Source organism: Macrotis lagotis, chromosome X (genome assembly GCF_037893015.1).
Source record: "Macrotis lagotis isolate mMagLag1 chromosome X, bilby.v1.9.chrom.fasta, whole genome shotgun sequence".
In the NCBI taxonomy this organism is placed as follows: Eukaryota; Metazoa; Chordata; class Mammalia; order Peramelemorphia; family Peramelidae; genus Macrotis; species Macrotis lagotis.
In genome coordinates this window covers 599,422,996-599,444,256 of record NC_133666.1, presented here as the reverse complement: position 1 = coordinate 599,444,256, position 21,261 = coordinate 599,422,996, and the positions used below count along the sequence as shown (strand labels likewise).

General features: G+C 35.6%; 1 protein-coding gene across 20 annotated transcripts in view; it reads right to left on the bottom strand.

The window, feature by feature from the left end:
* The window catches only part of PHF20L1 (PHD finger protein 20 like 1), a 118,620-nt gene extending 101,673 nt beyond the window's left edge, over nt 1–16,947 (bottom strand). For 4 of the 20 annotated variants that reach the window (XR_012471762.1, XM_074202460.1, XM_074202463.1 and 1 more), the window contains exons 1-3: nt 16,713–16,945; nt 14,330–14,445; nt 7,690–7,734 (exon numbers count right to left, since the gene is read on the bottom strand). Coding sequence is in view for 19 of the 20 variants with exons in the window: in XM_074202460.1 (XP_074058561.1) it covers nt 7,690–7,734; nt 14,330–14,412 (128 nt within the window). In the remaining variant the exon portion in view is untranslated. Of the gene's footprint in view, nt 1–7,689; nt 7,735–14,329; nt 14,450–16,712 lie in introns of all 20 variants that reach the window. The other 16 variants (XM_074202469.1, XM_074202480.1, XM_074202465.1 and 13 more) reach the window with 11 other exon arrangements.
* Between the last annotated feature and the right edge of the window lie 4,314 nt (nt 16,948–21,261).

The following is a 21,261-nucleotide window of genomic DNA, read 5'->3' as shown; positions in this document are numbered from 1 at the left end:
TGTTTTCCAAAATATCACTTTTGTAAAGTGTCTAAATATGAAAAAAAAGATATTTAATAAAGTTGGGGGGGGAACAGCATAATACATTGAAAGTAGAAAGACAGGAAATCAAGGAATTAATCAACTTTAAAATGCTAATGTTATCAGTCTTTCAATCTTTCAAAAAGCATGAAATCTAGCATGTTAACAATCATTTAAAAAATACTTCATGGCTTTACAAACAAAAATGAATAATTAAATCTATATTTAATTTTCTTTATATGATTTGAATTGTAATTGCCACAACTGATAATTGTTAGTTTCTAGTATACCTAAATCAGTTTTATTTAATAAGTCATAATTGGAAAGACAAATTTTTGCCAATATTAATTTTTGTTTTTTAATCTAACTTCCAATAATGAGAACAAATCTTCCATCCCCTTCAAATCATTTTGCCATTTGAGTTTTCAGTCAAACCCAGTTTCATTCTAAACCCAGTTTCATTCTAAACCCATTCCCAGAATTAGAGGTCCATCAGAACCCATTCTTTATTGATTAAAATACCTCACCCTGACATCCCCACCCCAATCTCAGTGATTCTGAAACCCTCTCCGTCAGCCATTGTTCAAATTCCATTCTCTCATCTCCAGTAACTATTCCTTTATTCCCAGCCCCAGTCAACCCAACACACCCACCCCGATTGCCCACTTTCAAGTTATCCAACATTTCCACTGTTCTCTCTGGAATATCTGTTCCATAGGTAAGAAAAACTAGCTTGTATTTTAAACTTCTTCCTCTAGTGCTCCCTCCATCTTCATGCTCTCACTGAAATCTAGGTACCTCCTGATGACACAACTTCTCTGCCTGTTTTCAGTACCAATAATACTCATACCCATCAACTCAATAATTGCTTTCCCTTTGCCACTTCCAGGATTTCCTACTCCCCTCCATTCCCATCACTCAATAACCTCTCCTTCCTTTAAAGTTCACTGAGTTCCTATTTCTCATCCATTCAAGATTCTGCTGTTTCCTAAAGATCTATAAACATTTTCCTTCCTATGAGTTCACTAACTGGCTCATAATCTCTCTGGTCCCCAACTTCTAGGGGAGAGAGGGAGGGAAAGAGGGAGGGAGGGAGGGAGGGAGGGAGGGAGGGGGAGAGGGGGAGAGGGGGAGAGAGAGAGAGAGAGAGAGAGAGAGACTGACTTCATCAAAAACCCTAACCTCAAAACTCCTCAACTTATCCATTTTCCATGGTCTCTTCTATCCCACCAGTTACACAAAGAGATCTGTTATATTCTTGACCAGGCCATCACCTACCACTTTTTTAACACCCATGTTTATGAATTTTAAAATTCCTTTATTTGATCTTAATGTTGTATTCTACTTCCCATACTGCCTTGGAACTCTAAACCATATTCTCTGTCCTCATTGCATGTTCCAAATCCTCCATCCTTTAATTCTTTCCCTAGCCATCAACTGTATAACTACCATATTTTCTTCCCTTCCCTGTCTGATTTCTTGGTGTATGTTCAATTCTACACTATCCTCCTATCTCTAGTCAATTGTTCCTTTTTCCCACTAAAGCTCTTATCCCTCCAAATCCCAGTTTTGGATTACTTCCACCATCCACAGACTTCACTCCTACCAAAGTGCTGGTGAATGAAGCTGAAGAAAATAAAAAAACATATTTACTAGGTTTATGACAAATTTATATTACATAATCTCAACTGGGCCTTCACTGCAGCAGGGCAAATCTTTTACAACTGCCTTATCCACTGTACCATTCACCATCATGATTCTTCTAAACCTTTCCATCCCTCCTCAAAAACCTTCCCCATCTCCTCTTCTCTTCACTCTTAGCTGAGAACCTTGCCTCAGTTCACATCTTAAATGTCTCTTCTTTCATTTCAGAGAGAAACGGTCCATTTCTTTGCAAAAGCAAATTCCTTTACCAGCGGAAGCAATTCCATTCCTCCTTTCTTCTCCAACAGATTGCCCCTATCACCCCTACTTTATTACTATTTTTCAATCTTTTTCTATTTAGCAGCTACTTCCCTAGTATACACAAATATGCACATGTGTTTGTTCCCTCTTTATCCTCAAAGGAAAAAAAAATCATTTGATCCTCCTATCTTTTCTAGTTGACAATCCATAACTCCTCCCTTTTGTGGCTAAACTTATGAAGGCATTAATAATCATTGCCTTCAGGTCCCATCCTATCATGCTCTTAACTTTTTATTCTAGCTTCTTTACCTTAACATTCAACTAATCATCTCTAAATTGCCAAATTTAATGGCTTTCTCTCAATCCTCACACTTCTTTCTGCAGCCTTTGACAATATTATCTTCTTCTCTGTCATTCTGGTCTCTCTAAAGTTTTCATAGCACTTTTCTTTCCTGGTTCTCTTACCTGTCAGACAGTTCCTTCTCTGGCACCTTTACTGGATCTTCATTCAGGTCATTCTTACTAAATTGTTCTGGCTCTATTTTTCTCCTTCTATACTATTTCTCTTGTTGATCTCATCAGTTCCATTGGATTCAATTATCATTTCTGTACAGATGATGGAGATCTATTTTTGCAGCTCCAAACTTCAGTTCCAACTCTAATCTTGCATCTCCAACTCCACTGGACACCTCAAACTGGATGTCCCATAAGAAATCTTAAACACAACATGTCCAAATCTGAATCCATTATCTTTCTTTCCCAAGTCTTCCTTCTTCCTAATTCCCTATTCAAGGGTATATTATCCCCTTAGACATTCAGCCTCACAACTCAGGTGTCATTCTCAACGCCTTACTGTCACCTATAATCAATAAGTAGTCAAGTTCTGGCATTACTACCGTTGTAGTATCTTTCCTCTATATGCATCTTCTATTCTCTGACACTATAACCACCTTATTATTGCAGGCCTTTTTCATCTCATACCTAGACCATTAGAGTAGCCCACTAGTTAGTTTTCTTGTCTCAACTTGCTCCTCACTCCATCTCCTAAACTGATCTTCTTAAAGAGTCTGAACAAATCACCCCCCATTCAATAAACTTCAATTGTTCCCTGTATCTCAAGATTCAAAATAAATTCCTTTATTTGGATTTTAAAGCCTTGTATTACCTAGCCCTTTCCACCTTTCCAGTCTTCTTACACCTAATCTACCTACACAAACATATCCCACAATCTAATGACACTGGTCTCTTGTCTTTTGTATACAATACTCCATTTTCCTACTCCATTTCACTGCCTGTCCATTAAGCCTGGAATATCCTTCTTTATTCACATCCCTACCTCTCAGTTTTCTTGGTTTCCTTCATAGCTCAACCAAAGTTCCACATTCTACAAGAAGCATTTCCCGGTCCCCTTAAAATTAGTGCCTTCCCTCTGAAACTAACCCCATATAATCTTGTACATATCTTGATACAATTGTTGCATAGTTTCCCATTAAACTTTTTCAAGTACTTAGTACAGTGCCTAGCACAGAATAGGCACTTAATATTAATAAAGTCTAGTTCACTGATGGAATGCTAGCTTTGGTTAGAAACATGGTAGTTACTATAGAAAATATTTAACTACAATAAAATATAAAATACAATATACTCCTCTTGTTGCCAGGTGAAAACATAATATTGTTCTGCAAAAAAGTAAATCTTGTCTATCTAAAATAAAATGGAAGGACTGTAGCTTCCTACAAAAGGAGAAAATAATTTCTGTGCTTTCCTACTGAGAAATCAAGTTCTTTCTTATAGAATATGGTAATCTAAAATCTCATTCTGGCTTACTGTGGTATAGAAATGACCCTGGTTTCCAACAGGCTATGTAATATGAGTGCTGAACTGTGAAAGGTCCTATAAATTTAAAATGGCTTACAATGCTGACTAGAGTCCATCTCTTAAGTCATTAAACTCTGGAAGGCCAATGAGTTGATGGTAGAACAAAAGTCTTGAAAGGGTCACAATGAGTTTTGAAAGAGGGTAATATCTTTCAGCTAAACCAACATTGGAGAATATTCAGTTGTAAAGATAAATATCCAGGAAAGGAGCAGTGGCAACAAAGAAATGAGATGCTTATAGTAAAGAAAAAAAAATTTCAGAGAAAAAAGTAAAAAGTGTAAAAATGCATTGCCACTGGTTAAGACAGTCCTAAACCTATGTAAATAGGTATATATGAGTATAGATCTCAATTTGGTTCTGATTCCAAGTGGCCAAGATCCCTGGGATAAAAGCTTGATTCCAGAACCATCCTTGGAATACTCCTTAGAAAATTATCCAGTGGCCTGAAGATTATCTTCTCTGCAGAGGTTTTCTGGTTTCCTAAATCAATAATGATCTCATGTTGCACTGAATAATGCATAGTCATTTTTGAATCAAAAAAACCCCACATATACACTAATGGAAATAGGATAGTGGCTACTGTTCCACTATCAATTCTTAGCCACTTAAAAGTTTGTATATTTGTCCATGTGTATATGCATTTGTTTCAGTACATCTCAAGTTATACTTTTGGGCAGAATATATTCAGACTCTTGAATAATACTCATTTTTCTTTTCTTACTCACTGGCAAAGATAATTGGAAATTGATTTTATATCCAGAAGGGTCTTTCTAAGTGTATCCACCAGATTTCACTTCAATTACTTTTAAACTTTTATATAGTTCAGTTGGTGAAATTTTTATTTTGGTTTTTCAAAATGGCATTATGTAAATATAGTTTGCAAGATAATATAAGACCATAAAATGTTATTTAAAAGAAAAAGTGTTTTTTAAATCACCAAGTCCAAGTTATTTCTAGTAAACAAATGACTGAAAAGGTTGAAATTTAAATATGCTGAGAATCTTGTTTAAGACCAAGGATAAATTACTCCAGAGCTCAAAGTGCCAATGGCAATGCATTACTCCTGACCATAAGAATTTCTAGTGTTTCCTTTTCTTCTTTTACCTCACTCCTGTTTTTCCTCTCCTAGTGTGCTCATTATTACAATCATTTTTGAGTCATTTACCCTGTATAAGAGATGGTGGGGACTAATAGGCATTAAATAGTTATATAAATTATTCCTATTCACTATCTTTTTCTTCTTCCATCTCCAAATGCTACTGATCAAATGATTGTCACTTTCATTATTTAAACAAAGTTTTCCTTATTCCTACTCAGTCTACATTTCCTCAATCTCCAAATAACTTTCATTCCTTTGCAAGTAAATCTTTCAAAATGCATATCTGCTTCATTATCAGTTCAAAAACTCCATATGCATAGAAATAGCATTGGACATTCAAAATTTAGACTACCAAAAACGTCTAATTGGTAGTGTTCAAAAACATCTGCCAGCTTTACATCTTTTTCATTCTTCTGTTTAGAGCTAGAAGGAAATCACATGGAAATATTCAGGCACAAGTGGAAAAAAGCAAGAACTGTATGAATTTAATGTAATATACTTTCCAAAGTTCACTTGTGCAGTTTCAAAATTATAAATTTATTCATCATACAGACTATTTTGATTAAAATAAGAACAACCAGAATTTAAATCACTACTATAGAGGACCTATGTGAAAGTTAGAACTATGGAATTCCCCTACATGGTATAGGGTACATAAGCCATCACTAAAAATATAACATGTTGAATTATTTTTCAACTTAAAAAAAAATTTTTTTCTTGTGTTTCTATCTTGAGATATTCCTTTTCACCATACTGTTTTCCTTACTTGATCAAAGAATTACAGAATTAAGTAGGAACTTAAATGCATTTATTTCCATTCTACATACTAACCAATATGCTTATAAAGGTAAACAAGTTCATTCGAGATCAGAAATTAAAATTCTCTCCCATTATGAATGAGGCTTCCAGATCTGTGTTTTTCAACAATTGCATCAAAATCCTTGGTTGGGTCCTAATATAAATTATTTTTTCTGATTCTTTTTCAACAGTTTTTAATGGGTGGCAGCAGAGGTAGCAACCAAGATTAAAAGCAGATGGGTGACACAGATATGTTTATACATATAATTTGTTTCTGTTCAATAACTGAAAATTTAACATATCAAATTAATATCATCCTTTCTCAGACTGATATATTTCAAAGCAGATGTTTTTAGATTAAGATTCTGATTCAAGATTAACCCTTCAAACTGAAGCTGAATTTCCTCAATTTCATAAGTGTCTTTTTCAATTATATTTGATAAATTATAACAGCCAAATTTCAGATTTAGATATGTCTCAAAATATTAAAAGCAAATCACTGTTTGAAAATTCAAAACATAGCTTCATCCATTTCTGAGTTGAAAAGAATATATAGTAAGTGAGATGAAGCACCAAGGTAAAAAAAAAGTCTAATTTAGTCAAGTCCTTCTATTTGGTATCTCAAACAGATTAGACAAATCCAATCTACTGTAAAATTAAAAAAACATTGAAAATGTTCAGATTTCTGAACCTAAATTTTATCCTATTTAGTGAATATTTTCCTTCTTTACAATCATAAAATCTACAGATGATACCTTCAATATTATGATCATTGGGAAGGTTTACAGCTCTAATTTTCAGGATGATTAAGGAAGTATCCAGAAATAATTAAAATTTCTTAATAAAAGCAATAATGTTTCACTCCCCTCAACTAACTATATTACAAACATCCTGAAGAAATGAACTATATCTTAAATATTTGTATCCCTAATATCTAAAATGCTGCTTAATATGTAGTAGATATTTGAAAACTATTACTTGAGTTGAATTAGCAAATCTGAAATAATTAGTATACAGCATAAAATCAAGAATAGAAAGTAAAAATAAATAAAAACCATGAAAACAAAACATTTAGGTAATCTAACTTTTGTTGCTACTTAAAGGATGGCCAAAAAAAACCCCTTAGGTTTCACTTTTAATATTCTTTTATTGTAGTGAAATAACTGCCTAAAATAAAAATTCATATAATATCAAATGAAGCACAGCACATAACAAAAATATCATGGAAATTCTTTCATCTCACATCATAGTTAACAAATATTAATGATTACTAAATCAACATTCAGCATGGATCTTAGTTATTTGACTTTATTATCACTGAAGAATAGGACCTATTTTATTCATTACAGCAAACATCTATTAAGTGCTTTCTGTGCCCAAGAAATTGAACTTACTGTTATAAAGTACTAAATACACATCAAGAAAAGTGTTGCTTTGAGTGCAATTGAATAATTACCCATGGAACTCTTGAAAAGATTATAAAATGCTTTAGGTTTAATCAGACTTTTTCCACCTTTACCCCTATTAAATACAAAATCTAAAATAAAATAGTTAGAGGTTGGTTTTAAAATTCATTCTTTTTTAATCCTTTTAAAAATGTTTTCCAATATAATACTATTTTTTACTGTTCATTCAGTAGCATTTGAGTACTAAAAGTGAATATACACTGATGCAAAAATAATGATATAAACAGTATTAGAAAGAAAAATATAAATAACATTATTTGCTCTCCCAAGACTAGGAGCTAATTAAGTTGCTAAGTAATTTGTAATTTTGCCATAGTACTGAATGAGTGGTAAATCTTTTCCTCTGGGGATTAGGAGGATAACATTAATCAGAATCATTTCACTTTTTACAAGTGGTAGGTAGCATTACATAATAGAAAAATCAGTGGACTCAGTAGTTAAAAGATCCTCAAATGAAGTCCAAATCTTTAGAACCTCAGTTCTTTCAAATAGAAAATGAATTCTTACACTTTTAATACCTACCTGGCAGTATTGTAATAAAGAAAATGCTTTGTACAGCTTGAAACCCTGTATAAACATGTTAAAGAAGAAATATTACTCCAATTCTGAAAATTAAAAGTCCATAAAATTTGACAAATACATCAAATATACCATGTAAATGAGTACAATTTAAAAGTTTTCCCATATCATATGTATAGATTTCCCTATCACATGTAATAGTTCCTCCTAAGGTTAAAAAAAAAGATATATTCTTTTGAACAATAGAGATATCAATAATGGTCAATTATTTACTAAACTAAAACATGATTAATACTTATTATCAAATATCATCAACAAAATGGCTGTCCAGGGAACATAAACCTATCTTCTTTCAGAGTACAATCCAAGTTTCATTAATTGTATTAGTAAAAGGAAACTGAAATATGGACCATATAAAAGACCAAATATAACCTAAACATCATTTTCATTTGGGTCAGGCATGTTTTGGTACTCATGTTTAACTACAGAAGTACTAACAGACTCTGAATTAACTTCAAATAAAGCAATAAACAGATAAGAATTGACTCAGAACTAGCTAAGATATCTATTTTTCCTATTCCCCCTGCTCAACAGTTCCCTAAAACCCACTTCTCCAAGGAATATGACAATTCTAAATACTGATGCAAGGTTTACACTCTTCCAAACATTTCCTGATGCAACTGTGCTAAATGTTTGGCTATCAAAGGCTTTCCAAAATAAAAAAAATAAACAAAAGTTGAAATGTTATATTTAAGCACATTTAAGTAATTATTAATAGCTTATATCCTGAATGTCAACTATGGCAGCAATTAATATAAAAGAGAAAAAGATAACCATGGTAAGTTGCCAAAAATGAGGTAGCAAATGAAGTGCTAGAAACAACAAATTTCTATTTCTTCCCTCAAAAGGGCTCAACTATTCCTGTGTGTTAAGCTCTACTGCAGCAATTTGGTTAATGTACAAAAGCATACATATTATCTTCATATTCATTCAAGTATCTAAATTAATCTTGAATATCATTTATTTGAATGTGTCCTTCAGTGACACAAATCACAAACCATCTATTACACCCTATCTTATGTGACTATAATCCATATTTTCCCATGTGTTCACCACATAGGGATCTAATTAATATGTTGGTGGTCTTCCTTGCTTTCTTATAACATCATGAAGATACCAGTGGAGCACTTAGACTGTCTATGTTCTATGTTACTTTTCCACATTCTTTTACTACCATATATTTTCCTGACAGCATTTTTAATCCTGTTCTTCTGTTCCTAATCAGATATACATTGTAGCCTGCTCATTCATATGAAGCTCTCTATTGTTCTCAGTATAACACTCATTTTTAACTGTTAAGAGATTGTCATGTAGTGAGTGGTCTTAAGGGCATACTGGTGGAATACTAGTATTTAAAAGATGATTCGTTCTTTGGGGGAGAATTTTGGGACCATTAAAAGAACTCCAGAATTTCCTGAAGTCTGCCCAGTCCACTCTTCTCATTTAATTGTGGACCCAACTATTTAATGATTCATATTATTTGTCCCAAATAGATAAGAGATACTTATACAGATATAGCTATATAGAGAGTATTAAGTTCTTGAGGCAGTCTATCCAACTGCATGTCATGATTTGGGAAAAAATTAGTTGTCAATCATTTGGTCTTTCCTGTGAAAAATATAAGATCAGAATTTTTTGAGTGGTTATAGGTGCTTTCAGGAAGTCATGCAGTGTTTACAGGGCTTGTTATAATTCACAACGTTATCTGTTAAGAAGAACATATCCCTCTTTAACTAGTAACAATCAGTTCCCCTCTATCTTAATGGTGAACAGTTTTTGGTGAAAATACTCCTTGCTCAATAACTTTTTATGATCAGAAGGTGGCAAAACAAAATTTTCTGATCATTCCATATTCATTCAAGGAACCTTCAAAATTTGTATCTAAGGGAAATACTTTATTGGAATGCAAGAGTTTTGTGCTACAGTATCAAAAAGCTTTTTCCATAACAATTAAAAAAAAAAGAACAGTGGTACTTTGCATTCCCCATATCTTTCAATCATCTGCAATCAAATATGACTTCCTTATAGAATATATTTGCAAAATCCTTGTTTTCTTGTTTATATAAATCTCAACAGGAAAGTTCTTAATGCATATACATATAGATTAAGCACAGAGATTTTATTTAGATGGGAAAGGAGGCATGTAAGTTAGTAGTTGTTGAAGTTCTTTTATCTTTTTTCAGTGATAAATTGCAAGATGTTTTTCTCTACCTGTGGGACATATCCCTAACTTAAGATACCTTGTGAGTAGATCCTTCAGGGTCCACAACTGTGTCTATAGTCTCCAGTACAGCCTTCTTCTATGTACATGTTGTCCAATGCAAGAGCTTTTCCCATATGTATTTACCTCAATGCATTTATTTCTACCACTCTATAAGCAAACAGGGTGACTAGGATTTTAGAGTCTAAAGATAGTAGCTCGACTGGCTTTGATGATGAAAACAAACTGACATTTGCACATCTTTTCCAGTGCTGTTGTTTCTCTGCTTCCATTTTCTTCTTAAATATCCTTGGCATGATTCTGCATCATTGGCAACCTAGCCAATGTGGTTCAACATTTAATATGGTTTCAAAGAGAATCCAAGAATTCTCTCTGCTTTATGTGATGCGATTGCTCATATTCATCCATATAGTTTCTGAGTAAAATTTTACAAACAAGTTCATATTTTAAACTAGTGCAGCCTTGGGACACCATCTATCTTCCTTAGCAATGATTGCTAGGGCACCCTTTTTAGGCTCTTTTGGGTAAGCTGTTATGATAATATCAGTTAAAAGTGTATATTTATCAGCAATGATACTTTTTTTTGTTCATTATCTATTTTTTATTATCAACTCTTCATTTAGAATGTTCAGGATTGAGTGATGTCAACTATATCCTATATTTCTGTTCTTTGTTCTGCTTCTTTTCTGTTATGCTTCTGTTTTTTGTTTGTTTTTCAGCAATTCTGATCATTCTTTTAAGACAGTAGTCTAACTACACATAGCTAGCTGATTCAGAGATGACTCCCATATAAATTAATCTTTTTGTACCTATTAAAACATTTTTTGGTGATTGCTTAACATATAAATTCTAATAATGTTTTTAGAAGTATTTATGATGTAAACATGAACTTTTGTGGTCTGTATTTGCCTTCTCTCATTCTTCAACCTAATCTCTACTTTCAGATACATTTTTCATCATTCCTACCTAAGTGCATAATTTAATTTGGAAGATCTTACTGATGTCTTTGTAAAATTTCTCTGCCTCCTCAAATTTTTCAATAAATGTGAATGAATAGCTATATTTTCATAGTTATCATTTACTTTAAGCACTACAATTTCAGATGCCCAAATGTCTTTTAAAATAATACTTTTGTTGCCCTCAGGAATATGATATAACCAATGTAACCATCTCCTTTCTTCATCTTTTTTGAAGTAAACTTTCTTTTTTAATTTTGAACATGATAAGGATCCAACAGATGAAGAGGGGAAAAAAAGGAATGAAACTATGAATCTCATTTACCTACTACAGCAATTTTTTTAAGTATATGCTAAATTTAACATAATATTGAAACTTCCCAATTTACGCATGTACTCTTCTGAATTTCATTTTGCTCTCTTCATGCTCTTCTTTTTTTCTACCACTGTCACTACTCTTTCACCCCATTCACAATTCTCTGCCTGCTTCCAAAATTAAAAGCTTCCTCAGTAACAAGTACAGCACAGCAAACAAATTCACATATTAGTAGTACATGAAAATGCATGTTTTATTCTCTTCATTCTATCTATAGGAAAAGATAAGGGACACTCTTAATCATCAGTCTTCTAGAATTATGCATGGTTGTTTTGCATTAATCAGTGTTTCTAAGTCTTTCAAAGCTGTTTTCCTTTCCACTACTGTAATAATTTAAAAATTATTCTCTGGATTCTGCCCACTTCACTCTATATTAGTTCATATATATTCTCCAATATTTTTTTGAATCTGTCTCTTCAGTCATTTCTAAAGGTACAACAATATTCTATTATTTTCACATAGCATGTTATTATACCTAAGTTTACAGACACTCAGTATATAAGTCTTTGCTAGGAAAAAAGTTCTATAATTTTTTTTTTATAATTTTTTTTTTTTACAGGTGTACCTTTCCTTTTCCTTTGATCTTTCTGGGGAGATTTTTTGTGTATACCCTTTGACCTAGCAATCACCTATTGCTGGGCCAAAAAGTACAATTAATGACTTTAAGAATATAGTTCTAAATGGCTTTCCAAAATAACCAGAATAATTCATACCTCTACATTAGTGTATCTGCCCTCTCATAATCTTTCTACCTCCAATAACAGCTATTTTATTTATCTGCTACTGTTGCCAATACATTAGGGATAAGGTAGAACTTGCTAATACTTTTAATCTGCAATCTTATTATTAAGTATGTGGAGCATTTTTTTCTTATGTGGATGTTTCTCATTAATTCAGAATTGTCTTTTCAAAACCCTGGACTCTTTATCTACTAGAGAATGGCCCTTATTCTTATATATTAATACCAATTTCTCATCTATCAAGGATGGCAGATATTTAACAGAGAATTGTTTTTTATCTTTTTTTGCAAGGCAAAGGGGTTAAGTGGCTTGCCCAAGGCCACACAGCTAGGTAATTAAGTGTCAGGATGGATTTGAACTCAGGTACTCCTGACTCTAGGGCCAGTGCTCTATTCATTACGCCACCTAGCCACCCCACAGAGAAATTTTTTTGCAGACTTTTATGCAGTTAGAAGTTCACTAATCCAACTACATGTAATCAAAATTGTCCACTATCTTTGCTGATTAACTCGATCTCTCCTTTGATCAAAATCGGTCCGTCTATCCAGTGCTGTAGAAAAAAATATCTTTGCCTTCTTCTCTAATTTATCTATGATTATGAACTTTTATAATTTCTAGATCAGAGGTATCAAATGCAACTTACAAGTCACAAATGGACAATAAAACTCCTGAACCAGATTAAATACAACTGAAATATATTTTATAAAATAATGTTACATTTCAAAACTAAGTCAAAATAGAGATCCTTATGTCTGGATCCATTTTTATTTGAGCTGGATACAATTGATCCAGAGCAGGTATTCATTTGGAGCTTCTGGAAAAAAAAAAGGTGTGAAATTTCTATCTAAATCTGAACCCTATCAGTCTTTTTTTTCCAAATTTCTCAGAAGCTTTTGTAAAATAGTGAGTTCTAACCTCAGCAGTTGGTGCCATTGGGTTTACTAAATCCTACAATACTATATTCAACTGTTTACAATTTGTTCCACTAGACAACTTTTCTATTTTATAACCAATACCAAAGAATTTGGTGACTACAAGTTGTTGTATAGTCCAATTATGAACAATATTTCTCCAATTACTTAAGCCTTCCATTATTTTTAGACTTCTTCAAAATTGTAATTGTAATTTCTGCATGTCATAGTTAAATGAACTACCAGGCATTTTATGCTTTCTATAATTATTCTAAATGGGATTTTTTTTCTCTATTGAATTGGGGGTTTCTTTTGGTATTATAGAGAAAGGCTGGAGATTATTTTTGAGAGTATACTAATATATCCTACTACTTTATTGAAGGTACTGTTTCAATGTTTTAGTTATATCTCTGGGGTTCTGTAAATAAATCTCGTCTGCAAAAAAATAATAATTTCTTTGTCTGACTTTTCAAGACAAATACCCATAAATCACTCTTCTATTTAGCTGCAAAGCCATTCTTTCCTCTAGTCTTTCACAAAGTCTTATTCAAATGCTTTATCATGTTATAGAGGTAAACCTGGGTTCTCAGAGATTATACTCTGCAGAGCATAAGATCTAGCCAGTTTATCCTTGATGGAAAAGCTTCAGATATGGTCCTGGCAACCTTTCCAAAGATCAGCAAAGTCAGGTATCAGAAAAATGCAATAAACAGGTTGGACATTTAATGATGAAATTATTTGAACATAAACAGGAAAAATACAAAATGCTATTCAGTCCTATTCATCCTTTTCCTGCTTCTGCAAAGAAAATGACAGAGTAGCAGAAAAGGAGGCAGAGGACATGGAGAATCATAGTTTCTAGATTATCTAAAAATAGTACTTAACCACTGGTAATTCAAAGGTAAAAATCTATATCCACTGGCTGTGTAGACATACTGCTAAAAGAGCTGAATTATGTTTAGTCAGGTAAAATAAAATTACAAGCAAATTATATGACTACTTTGAAAAAGCATAATTTTGGCCATTAATGTGTTGTGTATGGCTGAAAACCCTCATAATATATTGTAACTGCAAATTTAAAAATATATGCAAGGAAATCAAATTATATATATTTATAAATAAACAGAATATACTAAAAATTTGAGAAGGCAGGTTTTAGAGACAGTCCCACAAGGTTCATGTTTAAAATATTCTAAATCTTCATATCCTATGTGTTTATTTCTATGCCACAGATACTTAAACAACTTTATATCAAACTATTAATTTTCAAGAAAAAAGTAAAAGTTCACATGTTTTTAATATAATAATGACAGAATTTAAATCACAAAACTGCAACCTACAAATACTTTGATGTGTACAAAGTCTATGTTTTTCCATACCATTTTTGTAAGTAGTCCAGTGCCTCCAAACGAGCACCAATCTCAAAAGTGATTCCAGGACGATTTGGGGGCTTTTTGCTCATCTTGAAAGTCTGCCGTTCAGTTTTCTCTTTTCACTACCTCAAGAGAAAAAAATTGTTAGAGTCCAACCTGGTATGCATGGGATAGGTTAAGGAAAATAAACAAAAATTTAAATAGAATGTTTTAAAAATAAAACTGGAAATTCAATAGTGAAGATTTAGAGGAAATTCAAAAGCTAATTTAACACATAGATTTGTTCAATTGACAGCCAAATGAGTGATGAAGGAAAAGCATATAAAATAAATGTTTACTCAAGTTATAAAATGTATTTTGATTCTAGTTTGAGGGGTGAAGATTTGTTAAGAAATAAATAAAGAAATTCAATAGGGAAGATTTAGAGGAAATTCAAAGGCTAACTTAACATATAGATTTGTTCAATTTATAGCCAAATGAGTGATGAAGAAAAAGCTTATAAAATAAATGTTACTCAAGTTATAAAATGTATTTTGATTCAAGTTTGAGGAGTGAAGATTTGTTAAGAAATAAATGAACTACTCGAAATCTTAAATGTAGTTCATCAGCCATAATAAATTTAAAAGCTTCATAGAGGTCCCTGAAAAGGTTTTTAACTAATCTAAAAAACATCAACTCTAAATTTTAAAGAATCTGATTAAACAATTGCCAATATAAATTACCGTACAAGTACCTCCATCAGAATTTTAAGTTAAGCTTTCATATGAACTACCATTTAAGTGACAAATGAAATAATGCAAAGATTTTAATTTTAAAATAAGATGAAAAAGATAGGTGAGCCTCACTGATTACATTCAGAACCAGTTCAGATTTCTTAACTTTAAACTTTGTAAATAACATTATATAGTGGTATTGGAATTACCGCTGATAATCAAAATGTTTGTATCATTACTATCAAGAAAACTACAAAAAATAACAAGACTGCTTTTGAGTATACATGTGTGGATAATTCATTTTTAATCTTGCTTCCTTTAGAGCATGTGCTCAGGGATATATAAACTAATTATATTAGCCTAAGCAAAATACAGTTAGAAAGTTAGCAGACTCAAAAAAATTTCTAAAACTCAATATATTCAACTTTTAAATTATTATTTTGAATGAACAACAACTGTTCTACTAGCTTTTGGATAAATAAAAATTGCTTGTATCTCTTTTGGAATAAGTTCAAATAATGAGAAATAATCTCTAATAATCTATCGCTCTCATGTTTCAGTAGATAAAAAGGGAAATAAGCATATAAAGTTGCTGTTAATACTCAGAATGCAAAAGTGAGTCAAAATTGGGGTAGAGTGAAAGGGAGGTTTTTAAAGCCAAGCCAAGGAGATTAAAACATATTAAACATGTATTTTTTTTAAAGAATTAAAGGCAAATTTACGTTAAGGAAATGGAAAAAAAAGGGAAAACCCAAGGAGACTTCAGAGGGAATATATGCTTCAGTTGCTACATATGTGACAATATCTGAAAAGTTTTAGTGGATACATAATTACATAATTTTACTCTCATCGAATGTGTAAACAGTAAGCAAAAGAGAGCTTTCAAAGGTCACAGCAAGATGAAGTAACAAAAACTCAGCTAGTTCAGGGAGATATTTAGAGATAGGAAGATGTCATGAGAAAGATGAATTACTTTTTTAAGATCGGGGATACAAAAAAACTAAGGCAATAGCTACATGATGACATACAAAGCAAGGAAGAAAAAAGGAAATTGAGTTCGAGTGTAGGGCAAAAGGAGCTCAAAGAAGAAACTAAATTCTCAAATATTAAAAAAAAGAAAGGTTAGAGAGCAAGAGGGGAGGATAAAAGAGCCACGAAGAGAATGGAGAGAACCGACCTGAAATGAAGGTGGGGGAGTAACAAGGCCAATGGGGGGAGGCAGCAAGACGAGGGAGAGAGGAGAGCAAGCAACAAGAGTGGAAGAGGGTAAAGCGAGGGGAGACAAACGAGGGAGTCACAAAAAAGTCAAGAAAAAGGGAGGCGGAGGGAAGACTGGAGGCAAGAAAAAACTGTGGGAGTGAAGGGAGGGAAGCCAAGGGGAGCCAGGGCGCGGGGGGCAGGGAGGCAGGGGCGGCCAGGACGGGAGCGCCGGGCAGAAGCCAGCGCGTCGGCACTGACAGCCCAGGCTGCGGGCGGAGCGGCGGAGGAGGGGCCGGGGCCGGGGCCGGGGCCGGGGCCGGGGCCGGGGCCGGGGCCGGGGCCGGGGCCGGGGCCGGGGCCGGGGCCGGGCCGGGCCCGGGAGTCCGGACAAAGGGGCGGAGAGAGAAAGGGCAGCGCCGGAGGAGGGGGAGGGGAGGGAGGGAGGACAGACGGGCGCCGCCGCTCCCTCCGCTTACCGACTCGGCCTCCGCGGATCCGCCCCAGCGGGCGGGTCGGGTCGGGCCTGGCCGGCGCCCCGGCGGGGCAGCCCGCCCGGGCCTCCGCCTCGGCCCCGGGGGCGAGGAACCGACGAGCGGCTGCGTCCACAGCGCCGGCGGGAGGCGGCCAACGGGCTCAGGCTGCTCCCAGGCTCCACATCGCCCGCCGCCGCCGCCGCCGCCTCCCTCCCTCCGCGGGAGGCCGAGCCTGACGCCGCGACGGGCCCGCGTAATGTCACCGGCGCGCGCCGCGCCGGAAGCCGCGCCGGACGCGGCCACGTGACGCGGGGGCGGGGCGGCGCCTCGCGACGCTCGCTTTACGGCCCCGGGGGCGGGGCGCCGGCCGTGACGGTTGTGCCGGGGGCGGGCGCGGGCGCGGCGCGGCGCCCAAGCCCCCTAGGACCCGCTCCCTCCTCTCGGACGGGCGCTCTCCCCCGTCAGCGTGACCTCAGGACTGCGGGACTGGAAGGAGCCCCCCCCTCAGGAGCCCCCCGCCTTCGGATGACCTCGAACCCGCACCCGAAGGCGGGGTCGCTTACTAAAAGTTGGCTTCAAGTTGAAGTTCACCCACCCCGGTGGTGGAAGGTGACTCCGTTCTCGAAGTTTCCACAGAAGAATTAAAAGCCACGACCGACCCAAGGTGAAGGGAGCGTAGCTGCAGCAAGACAGACTGGAGTTCATCCGACAGAAAGACAAATCCGGCCTAAACATGGTCAAGAGCCTCTCAGGACCTCCGGAGAAGGCCATACCATCCCCTGAACTTCAGAGGGTATACTGGAAGGGCTGAGGCTGGCCCGAAAGGGGAGTGAGTCTGGAGTTCAAATCCGACCTCAGACAATAATCACCTAGCTGTGTGGCCTTGGGCCACACTTTAACCCCATTGCCTTGCAAAAATTAAAATTAAATTTAAACTAAATTTAGGTTAAACTTAAATTTAAACTAAATTTAAATTAAATTTAAACTAAACTTAAACTAAATTTAAATTAAAACTAAATTTAAATTATTAAATTTTAACTAAATTTAAATAAAACAAATTTAAATTAAATTTTAACTAAATTTAAATTAAGCTTAAATTTAAATTAAATTTAAACTTAAAAATAAAATATTTTTAAAGTAAGAATCCATAAACTTTTTAAAGCAGTGATTATTGTGCTACTTACTGAAAATTTAAATACTTAGGACAGTTTTCTATACATAGAAAAAAATGTGTTTTAACACACAAAAATATTCACAAGTGTACACTGAAGACACAAGGAGCTTCAATTCATGTCTAGTATTATACTTTTCTGGAAGTTTGCTTCTTAAAATATCCAAACATTTTTGCAGGCCTGCTCACATATTTCTGACGGAAGAAAACAAACCAATGTGATTGTGGACATCTCATGGAGCATATGTGGATATAGTCTGGGCCCTGATCTCTTCCAAAAGAGACCAAAATGACATCACTATGTTTGAGACAAGTAACAGTTTGTCCAACTGTGGCTGATCAGACTAATGGGAGCTTGGATTGTTCTACAATAGGTCAGGCACAAATAATACATGTGAACACCTGGGATGAGTATTCTCAGTTTACATACGTAACATATCTTTTGAACTGCTTCAATTCTGCCTTCCTCGTAGAGTGCAGCACCCTGTCTGATGAGGGCACACCATGCTGGGCAGTCCTGTGCTAGTGTCTGCTATGCTGTACAATCAATTCTAAAGTTTCTCTAAGACCTTCAGGGTGCTCTGGTATCACTTCTTCTGACCCCCTTGTGAACACTTGCCCTGTGTGTGTTCTCCATAAAATAGTCTTTTTTGACAAGCATGCATCTGGCATTCTAACAACATGTCCAGCCCATCATAGTTGCACTGTAACAATATTGGTGCGGGGGTCCAGCCTCCACGGGGTCCTTGGAACCTGACAGGAGGGATAGAGTCAGCAAAATGAGTTGAGTCAACAAGTGGGTAAAGGCAGGAACAGGTTGACTGACTGTCAGCTGCTTAGATTTATTTTTATAGTCTCAGAATCATATGAAACAAGCAAACTAAAATCATTTCCTTGGTTACAAAAGTGTACAATCTTCATCATTAATCATATAGTTTATATGGTTACAAGTTTTATCATGTAGTGGTTACAAGTGTGATTATCAATCATGTAGTTAATTTTCTTGTCCCTGCTCAGACCGTGATGACCTCAACCTGCCTATAGCCTGGTTTGTTGCTGCATAGTAAAGTTATTAATTAAACAGAACTTCCCTTATAGTAATCTTTGATATAATTTGTTTAATGGAATGCTTTTATGTTTTCGTGCCACATATGTAATGTTTTTCAATATACTCCTTTGACAACCTATAGTGAGGGTAGTTATGTTTGTCCACCAGTCCGTTGACTCCTTCAATAACCAATTTTCCTTTCAGCCCTTGTTGGTAGACACTATGGTTTCTATGACTTTTTATTCTTTCCCAATAAACTAAGGCTGTTAGAGTTCACATATTGGTTATCTATACTAACTATTCTCTCATCATCTTTATCATATATTCCTGTGTATGGCAAGGGGGCAAAACTGTTAATTTCCCTGAAACTCTATCTGACCCATCTTGTATCTGTTTTCCCTGTATATATATTTTGGCATCTCCTTGGAATTCACAATGTTGGATTTTCCAGAGATTTCGTAATGTTGAAGCCTTTTGTACGTCTCAGGGAGAGGCAATCCTAAATTTGGACAGAGTTCACAGTCTGTTTTATTCAAGGAATTTCTCTGAAATCCTTTATAGTCATTCCACTATTAGGATGAGTAAGTTTTGCAATCAATAATAGACCTATAAATGTGGGTATACATGGAATCCCTATATATATTGAAGCAGGAAATGTTCCATCAGGCAGTGTGACTGCCTTGAGTCTTCTTGCCGCAACTGTGTCAAACAGCTTAGAGACCCTGGCTCCCAAGATATTTGAATACTTGGCAGTTGACCTCAGTTGACCTCAGTGTCTGGTATCTTCTCCTGCCAGGTGATCTTTAGAATCTTCCTAAAACAATTTAAATGGAAGCAATTCAGTTTTCTTACATGGTGCTGGTAGACTGTCCAAGTTTCACAGGCATTCAGCAATAAGGTCAGTACAACAGCTCTGTAGACCTTCGGTTTTGTAGTCAGTCTAGTAGCTCTCTCCTATACTTTTTCTTGAAGCCTCCCAAATATTGAGCTAGCTCTGGCGATGCATGTGTCAAGCTCATTATCAATGTGTACCTCCCTGTGAAAAGAACACCATCAGAGTAATGAACTTATCCACAGTATTCAAAAACTTTCCCATTTGTTAACAATCAATGGTTCCACATATGGATGGTCTGGTGCTAGCTGATGCAGCAGCACCTGAAGTTTCTTATTATTGGGCCAAAGTTAGCACAGCAGCAGAGAATCAATCATACTTTGTTGCATCTCAGCTTCAGAGGCTGCATTGAGTGCACAATCATCTGCAAACAGAAGATCATGCACCAACAATCCCTCCACTTCAGCCTTGGCTTACAGCCTTTTCAAATTGAAGAATTTGCCATCAGTGTAGTAGCTGGCCTTGAGGCCATGTTCATCCTCAATAAAGGCATTTGATAACATGGTCAAAACCATCATGCTAAAAAGTATAGGAGCAAGGGCACATCCTTGTTTTACTTCATTGGTGACTGGGAAATCCTGAGGGGATCACCCACTATCCAGAACTCAGGCAAGCATGCTGTCAAAAAAAACTAATGTACAATACTGATGTACTCCAGTCAACCAAAGTTTGATATAATTATTTTCTGTAATTTCTCATGACTAATGGGAGAAAGGCCCTGGTCACATCCACAAAGGTAGACAGAATTCTGTTCCTGGCATTTTTCCTGAAGTTTTTGGGCAGCAAACACTATATCAACTGTTCCTGGACTCTTTCTGAAACCATACTGACTCTCAGGTAGTTTTTCATCTTCCAGGTGAAGAATAAGCCTATTGGGACTCTTCAAGGATCTTAGCAACTAAGACTAAAAGAGGTAACACCCCATGATTGTCACAGGATATTCTATTCCCTTTATCTTTATAGAGATAGACAAGGGAGTATCCTTGAACTCTGGGGGATAACTTTTTCATGCCTTAAAACCTGGAAAATTTCAATGGCACATGTATTCCGTTTGGAGCATTTTCTGTAGAATTTTGTGCTTGTACATTGATATCTCTATGAGCTAACCCTAAATGGTCCCTTGGTTCCTCCCTTCCTGTGACAATGTCCACTGAACCAGGAAAAAGTTGCCTACTAGGTAGAACTGAAAAAGAATGACTTGTTTCCTCTATACATCTTTCTCCCTGTCACTGATTATTTTGGTACTCTTCGAATTTCTCCTGGGATTTGAGGATTAAAGTAGTTAAGTTTTGTCAGCTGAAATAGCAAATTGCTTGCATATGCCTTCCGGCATTCTTTACCTGCCTAGGTGAGCTTAAGCCTGAATCTCAAAGCTCTAATACCCTCTTCAGCTATTAGTTTCCTTCCCTGAACATAAATGTTTGAGCAACAATCCTAAAAT